We start from the raw sequence: 8814 nt of genomic DNA on the forward strand, positions 1-8814 counted from the left end.
TATATATATATATAAAATGACGTCTTTTTTACCTTGGAACTTAAAAAAAAAAAAGGAACGGTGGCAAATGGCACCTTTTCAAAATGGATTTAATAAACCCTTGGCCCCACATCTTCTTCTTCCTCGCGTCTTATTTCTTCCTTCATTTCACCTGCAACTTTCTTCTGCTCTCTCATAGTAAATGTCGACGCATCCCTCCTTTGTCATAGAGACGCTGACGGCAGACCTAGGAATTGAACTGCATCGCGTCGAGACCGATAATATCGGTTTTCTCTCCCCCAATCGACCGGTTTCGGCCGATTCTTTTCTCTCATGGCAGACGTCGGTTCGGCATCAATTTGGTACCGAAACCGAGCCGAACCCATCGGTTTTCAACCTTATTAGTCAGCTTTCATTTTCTTATGAAAAACATTAATTAGGTGGTAAAATGGGACAAAATTGTGTTGATCGTGTGATGAATTATGACTAATTAATTAATTAGGATTTGCATGCAGCAATTGCTACTACTGGAGAGCCATATATAATATGTCCCCAAATAGGGGCTGCATGTACAAATCCTTCATTAAATAAAAAATATCATTTTAAAAAGGATATTATTGTAATTTTAAAAAATTTTAAAGATAAAATTGACTAGGCCTGCACATACAGTCTCTATTTCAAAATGACTAGACTTGTAATTTGGGGACTGTACGTAGCATTACTTATATAATATATATTCCGGTTCGCAAAATACATATGTAGCAGCTGGATCGCTCTTTGCATGTGTATGCATGGTGTGTGTTTGTGTCATGTGTGTATATGTATTTTATATACATACATACATGACACACAAGATGGATCACGGCTTATAATTAACATGATTAATCTATTTTGTCCTTTAAAGAATGTAGGCAAGAAGAATTTAATGTACTAATTAATCCCAAATCCTTAATGGCCAGTGAATATATAAGATAGAGATAGGTATACGAATCGACTTAATTTCCCTCCGAATAATCTACGTAAAGGGGCTTCATCATGTATGAATTATATATAGAGAAAGCTTTATATATTTGCATGGAAAAATATATAAGAACCCTATGGGGAACAGAACAGAGAAAAAAAGATACATGATGTGATTGTGACACCTCCACTTAAGACCAATCAACCAACACTCACCTTCTTCTTTTCTTTAGTTTATTAATTTCAGAATTATTCGCATAGACTTTTCATTAGGGTTTCTCTCTCTCTACATGCATGCAGGGTAGTAAATCTATTTTTGGCACAGTTAAAAAGCATCGAGTAGAAGCTTTTGGATTAAAAGAAACTTGTTCTCTTCTCCTTCAAACCCTAAAATTTTAATAAAACAAAAAGAGAGAGTGGGGATGAGAGAACAAAGAACAGAATAAATAAACACCCCATCCTTTATCTTTCCGTCTCCTTCTGATCTCTTTCTCTTTCTCTGCAACTCCCTTGTTAATTGATGTGATTCTCCACCAACACCTCTAAAAGAACCCACCCCTTTACAAAAGAGAAAGCTCTTGCTAATTAGAGCCATGGTTTTCTCATCCGTTCCGGTCTATCTGGATCCACCCAACTGGCAACAACAGGCCGTAAGAGTTTTCTCTAAAATTTTCTTTTCTAATTAGCTTCTTCAACAAAAAGCTAAAAATAAAAGATAAATATTCCTATCCTTCTTTATCTCTTGTTGAATATACCAGATATTTCATATTTTTTCCTTTTTTGATTTTACAGCAATCAAATTATCAGCAACGTCCAACTGGAGTTGGAAGTGAGAATCTCCAACTCCCACCTCCGCCGCCTCGGACAGACGTTGGAAGTGGAGGAGGTGGAGGCCCAGGCTCGATTAGGCCGGGTTCCATGGCAGATCGAGCCCGGCTAGCTAAGATTCCGCAGACCGCAGAGGCCGCACTAAAATGCCCGAGATGCGAATCCACGAATACTAAGTTTTGCTACTTCAACAACTACAGCCGTTCCCAACCTCGCCACTTTTGCAAGACCTGTCGGCGCTACTGGACAAGAGGAGGTGCCCTAAGGAACGTGCCTGTTGGGGGTGGTTGTAGAAGAAACAAAAGAAGCAAAAGCAGTACTAGTACTAGACCGAAGTCTCCTGCCACAGCCGCTGGCTCTAGTTCCACTAGTACCGTTTCTTCCAATTGCTGCGCCACTGATATGTTAAGTCATTTGCCTCCTCCACCATCATCACAGTTACATTTTTTGCCTCCTTTGCACCATCTAATTAGTGGATATGCTTCCGGGGACATTGGCTTAAATTTCGGGGGATTTCAGCCTCCCGAGGTAGCAACAGTTGGGGGGAGTGATGGCGGTGATGTTGAATTTCAAATCGGTACAAGTTCCAGTGCTGTAGGTTCTATTTTATCAACTGGCCTTGCTGAACAGTGGAGACTGCCGCAAGTGCAACAAGCACAGCAATTTCCTTTCTTGGCTGATTTGGAACCACCAAATATTGGGTTATTTCAATGTGATCAGGGTGATAATGTTGAGCGGCCGAGCTATGTAGGGGTAACTGGGCAGCTTCGATCAAAGCCATTGGATTCTGCGGTTACTGGCTTTAGTCAGCTAGCTTCCGTGAAAGTGGAAGACATTAACAAAGGGTTGAGTTTGTCAAGAAATAATATTTTGGGTACTGCAGGAAGTGATCAATACTGGCTGGGGGGTGGCAGTGCATGGACTGATCTTTCTGGTTTCACTTCTTCTTCCACCAGCCATATATTGTGACTTTGATCTGATATTTTTTCATCCCCAAACTCGACGTACGCATCTTTGCCTTTTTTCGGTTGATCAATTACTACAGGTTCCTCTGAATGGAAATAATCGTATTGGATTACTTCGACTCAAACAACCCTAAGAAGCTGAAATGGGAAGGCTTGAACAATTCCTTTATAATCTGCTCAAACAACTTAGAAATGGTAGGCTCCTCGATCGTCTGGATTTTCTCTGCGTTTGCTTAATTTATTGTTTTTGGGTTGTATTCTATGCGTACGTTTACAGATCGAAGGAGAAGTTTTTGTTCATTGAGTTTATGGTATATATCTGACACGAATGTCTAAATTAAATGCAAGAACTTGATCAAAATGCAGTACTGTATAAATATATATATATATATATATATATATATATATATATCAAGTAATTTTCCTTGAAATGATATATGAAGATGGGTCCGTTTCTACTTTTTTCACTACACATCTGCACTTACTTCCATTGAGGTGAAGAAGAGAAGTGGGCCGATTGGCCATTACACTGAACTAAAATTATTTGGCTGATTTGAACATTGATGTGCGAACAAGAACGTACTCAGCTTGTTTCCAATTCAGGTGTTGAAGAGAGGAATATTTGAACTTAAAATTACATTGTTTAAATGGTTGAAGGTTCTCTCATGCACTTCTTGAGCAGAATTTGTGTGAGAAGTTCCTGCCATTTCTGCCAATCGAAGCCATCTTCAAAAGTGAAGTGGTAAAGAAGTCAGTCTCCATGCTTTGGCTTTCGTGAAAAATGTTAAGATCTGTACTCTCTTATCTCCTGCAATCCTCTCTCTCCCCCTCCCCCCAACACACACTGTCACCAACCACGAATTATGTAGATAACCCGGCCCGGGAAAATTTTGAACTACCTACTTTCACGCAAATTTCTTTTTCTAGTACGCTCTGGGTGGTTCAGGAATGCCTTTTGCTCTCTCTTTCAGGCTCATGAAAGTACGTAGTTAGTGATCTTACAGATGATCACTTGCCTCGATCAATAGAAGTATTAGAACCCTCGAATTCATTAGTACTCATCTATGTGGCAATTCCAAGCTCCTAAATGTATGATCTATTGCTCCCATAATTTTAGGGATTTTTTTTTCCTGCCCTCGAAAGAAAAAAACAGTTTGAAAACGTTAATTATTAGTACGTTCATGTGATCCATAATAATATTGTAGTTGGAATAATATTGCTCCCATAATAATATTGTAGTTGGGATTGTTTGCCGTACTAATTTGTTGGCTTGTGTGGAGACTTGAAAGTTTATGCAGTAAGTATAAGAAATTTGAATTAGGGCCGGTTTGGATTGAGAGATCTCACTACTATTTATTATTATTCATAATTTTTAATTTATAAATTTTATTATTATTCATAAATTATTTCATCTCATCTCTCAATAGGGTTAGTTTGAATTCCAAACTCATCTCAACTCATCTTATCTAATCATTATAACTTTCTCAAATTTCAACATAAAATATAATAAACAATTCAATTTTTTTAAATCTCTAAATAATATTAATATTAAAAAATAATATTTTATTTAACTTTTAAATTTCATTTCAACTTAACTCATTCTAACATTCAAACGTAGCCCAAAGATGTGTTAAGATTTGAGATTGTAAGATGTGTTAAGATTTGAGATTGTACTAGTTTGTTGCATGTAAACTGAGAATGGTTGAAAAAGGAAGGAAATTGTGTACTTCATTAAAGAAACGCTAAAATCCCACTCAAAACCACCCAAGGACTCAAGTATGTATGATTCTTGGGTAAGGAAACAAAACCACACAAGATTCAAAAGCGTAACAAGGAAAAACAAAAAAGAAAAATCCTATGGACTTTGTTTGGTTTTGGTTCCATATTCCTTTACTTTCCAGCCAAAAGTAACCAAAATTTTGACCCATTTTTTATTATTGCTTATTATGTCATCATTACTTAAAAAAAGATTATAATTATGTCATTATTGTAATTCTAATGTGATTAAAAGATTTTAAGAGGATGGAATCTTGACTTTAATTTGAGTTGCTTTTGAACCAACATCCATGCATGGAATAAAGTGAGATAATATTGTCAAAAAAGCAAATCTCTCTCTCTCTCTCTCTCTCTCTCTCTCAACGTGAAGGTGGTTTTTGTTGGTCGTAGGTCTCAGAGATCTGAAGATAGTGATCCCGAAATTGACGATGGAAATGGGATAAAAAGAAGACAGTGAAAAAGAGAAACCGAAGGAGAAGAAGAAAGTCAGCACGGAATTCCAAGCTGTTTATGTACAGTTTTGATGCCCGCGTGTGTAGGCGTGAAGATGTTCTCTCTGTTTCCATGGCAGCTTTCACTTAGGTAGCGTTCTTACCATCTCTCCCTTTCTCACTTGATTCCAGTCCATGCACTTCTTGGTTCTCTGGCCTCACGTTCCTTCACACGTGTTCAATCTCATTTTTATATATTATATATATATATATATATATATATATATATATGCTCTTTTGTTTCCTCATTTTCATAATCTATGTATTTAAACTTTTTTTTTTTAATTTTTTTTCTTTTTTTTTTTTATAGCTTGGAGGACAGCACCTCCTGACTTTTATTGAAAATCACTTATGGCTGAGAAACCGTGGTAAACATCAAGGAAGGAAAAACAACAAAACATTTGATCAGAAAGATGACTGTATAATCTGCATAGAGAAGATGAGATATATTCGGAACATTTCTCAGGAGTGAAAAAGCGACAATCCAACCTTCTTGATATCTTTTTTTCAAAATTCTCAACAAAATTTCCTTTACATAAGAGTAATGCTACGATTCTCGAATTTTTGTTTCGAAAAAATGTTTCGAACAGTATATTTCACTTATTTATTTATTTTTATATATTTTTTAATCATCATAAATATTTTTTGAAAAAATAAAAAATTCACAACTTCATTAAAAAAATATTTCTTTAATCACTAAAAAAAAAAAATCATTCGGGACACTTCTTCGGATCCAAATTTGGATCCCAAAGTATTATGTTACCATAATAAACAAGTATAGAATATCTTTTTTTTAGTTAATAAATAAAGAATTGATTTTTAATATATTGGTATATTTTTTTATATTTTTTAAAAATATATAAAAAATATAAAAAAATAAGAATAAAAATATTTATATTAATAGACACGCCAAGCGGTCAAAACTGACAGCTCACCAGCACTATACATAGATGTGTAATTAAGATGTGGTAGATTCCTTGTCATTTCTATAACCTTTATTGGGAAAGTAATTAAGAATTACGTGCATAAAAGGTTGAAAAAATTAGGCGGCTTTTCAATTTTCGATTTCCAAAATTATTTTCTTCAGCCTCTCTTCTTTCATGTGCTGAGGCCCATCAAAGATTTAAAAAAAAAAAGAAGCAATTTGAGGATGCTGAAGATAGAAGAAACAGTATTTATTTTAGTGTCCGAATTTGATCCAAAATTGTTTCTTGTGTGCCTCTTCTTTCTTGTGATCATGGGATTGATGCATCAATGAGGAACATAAGATACCGTAAGTGAGGCCGGGGGGTTTGGGGTGGGCCGGGGCACAATTAATTTAAAGTAATGCTTCGATAACATTTGTCAAGAAAATTAAAAATACTAATTTGGAGATATTAAAATATTATGTTCGAGCATTAATTAATCTAAATCGATCGATATCTTTTCCTTTTCCGGATCTCTTGGCCCGAGTAGTGCGTGGCGTGAAACACGCAGTCAACGTAAAATGAACACAATTTCTATATATATATATATATATATATATATATATATATATATAAAAGGAATAATAATACATACAATCGTAAAGTATGTAAATATCGTGCAGTCGTTTTAAAAAATAATAAAATTTATTATTAAAAAATTAATTATTTTTCATATAGATCTTATATATATTCACTTTCTTCAAAGTGATTATATTAAGCTTGTATACTCACCTATACAATATTTATACACTTGATAATTATATATAACATTATTCTTTATTTATATATATATATATATATATATATATATGGGGAGGTACGTAGGAGCGATATATAGCAATTGTATTAACTACGAACAAAATTAAAAAGCAATGATGGATGCATTGATGTTTAAGATATTATATTGTCTTTAATAGGACGGAAAAAGGGAGAAAAATGAATTCTTTTTTGCGATCAAATATTAGTGTCCAAAATATTCGAATTAATTAGTTTCGATAATAGGTTGGACGAATTTGCTGGGCTTTTGCATGCCTTTGGCGGGCCTTTCGCAGTTTCTCCAGGCGGGCAAGATTGCATTGTCCAGAAGGGAATTGATCTGCTTTTATGCTCTTTGATCATCAGCATCATGCCTAATTAATGCACGAACTTAGAAATAGAATATCACGTAACGAATCACTAATTTTGATTCAAAACCAGGCTTCTTTTTCTGCGACTGCGTCCCAGCACAACTTCCAATATGTTGCCATATCCATGTCTTTTTTAATCAATCCACAAGGAAATTAACATATGAATATAGCTTTTGTAAAAGTGAGAGATCGATCGATGATATAAAGATACATTAATTCTGCTTAAACTTGACTAATCCACTTTGGGAAACCCGTTGATGATGCCACCTTGCATGGTTCAAGTTAATGAAGATATATATAATTCCTAGCTATGATGCGAGACATTATATTAAGTTGGTTTCGATCCATTAATTTAACTTTAATCCCACTCACATGGTGCATAGTTCTGTAAACCCGAATCGAGATCGTGTCTTGCTCGATCGAAACAGCTTCATCACAAAATTAGGCAAGGCTAGAAATTTGAAGATTAATGTAATTATATATATTTGATTTTGAGAACAACCTCTCTTTGTTCCTTAATTTTTTTTCCTTCATAAGTTAATTAGGCACTCGCTAGCCAAGCTAAAATATTCCATTGGTTTTCCTTAATTTCTTTGTTTTTTTAATTGAAACTGTTATCATTCATCATCAAAAAACTTACATCTATAAACGGATATATTCTAGGATGCATTTGTATCAAACATGACATCATAAACAAAAATAATGCATTTGTAGCTTTACTAGTATACTATTTCCTCTTGTGACTGGTTTGATTTTCACTACTACTGATACTTTCTACAGAAAAAAGTATGAGAGACGAATTTTTTTTCTTTTAATTAACAATAAGGAAAAAAAAAAAGATAGATGCAAAAAAAAAAACGGATTACAGTTTGGACTAACGCCGGTAGACTTTATAACAATGTTTTGAATACCGTACCGGACGTCATACCGGTCAAGGCACTAGAACGAAATATTTCTATACCGGTACCGTTTCGGGATAGCGTTTCGGGATAGTCGATATATAAATAAATTATATATATAAATATTATATTCTAAAATAATAGTCTGTATATAAATAAATTATATATAAATACATATATATATAAATTATAAATAGTCTAGTCTGAATTAGGGGTTAAAAAATAAGTTTGTAGTTTAAAAAAAAAAAAAAAACAAAGCTGAAATATCGGCCGGCACTCGAAATATAGGCCGGTACAGGCCGAAATTTAGTCCGGTATGGCCAGTACCGGCCGATATTTTAGTCGGTACGAAACAGATATAGTACCTGTACCGGCCGGACGGTCGAAACGAAAAATTTCGGCCGTACCGACTGATACGGTATAAAATTTAAAACACTGCTTCATAATCTATGACGGCGCGTGAATGGAACATGCTTGTCTCTTTTCAACCACAAATGTCATATTTAAAAATTTTGGTGGTGATGAGTCCGGTGATCTAGCGTGTGTGGCGAAAAGAGTTGCTGAAAGGATGGCGCGTGAGGACCACTCGCGATGATTTTCGAAAAATTGTCACTTTCCTCTAAACGATTTGCGGTTTGTGAGTTTGCTTGTGCTGCACATGTTTCTCAAGAATTGTCAGAAAGTTATAGATCTATTTTTTTTTACCTTCAAGAAAGTAAAATAAAACTACACAAAAAGAACTATCTTAATAGACAAAATGGATGCATGGATGGAGGAAGGAGAGGGAGAAGGAAAAGATCTGACAATTATTTCTTCGTTTTTTT

General features: G+C 34.7%; 1 protein-coding gene across 1 annotated transcript; it reads left to right on the forward strand.

Annotated features, from left to right (window-relative positions):
• The first annotated feature begins 1369 nt into the window (after positions 1-1369).
• On the forward strand, positions 1370-3090 carry LOC108986304 (dof zinc finger protein DOF3.6). The gene is made up of 2 exons (XM_018958881.2): positions 1370-1589; positions 1732-3090. The coding sequence occupies exons 1-2, from the start codon at positions 1533-1535 to the stop codon at positions 2734-2736; spliced, it is 1062 nt and encodes a 353-aa protein (XP_018814426.1). The 5' UTR covers positions 1370-1532; the 3' UTR covers positions 2737-3090.
• Positions 3091-8814: the final 5724 nt, after the last annotated feature.

Source organism: Juglans regia, chromosome 7 (genome assembly GCF_001411555.2).
Source record: "Juglans regia cultivar Chandler chromosome 7, Walnut 2.0, whole genome shotgun sequence".
Classification (NCBI taxonomy): domain Eukaryota; kingdom Viridiplantae; phylum Streptophyta; class Magnoliopsida; order Fagales; family Juglandaceae; genus Juglans; species Juglans regia.

Bases quoted from the DNA above. Each gene is read 5' to 3' on its own strand.
- LOC108986304 (XM_018958881.2), top strand. From the start codon at position 1,533: ATGGTTTTCTCATCCGTTCCGGTCTATCTGGATCCACCCAACTGGCAA. The intron at 1,590-1,731 runs GTAAGAGTTTTC...TTGATTTTACAG, and splicing joins CCAACTGGCAACAACAGGCC to CAATCAAATTATCAGCAACG.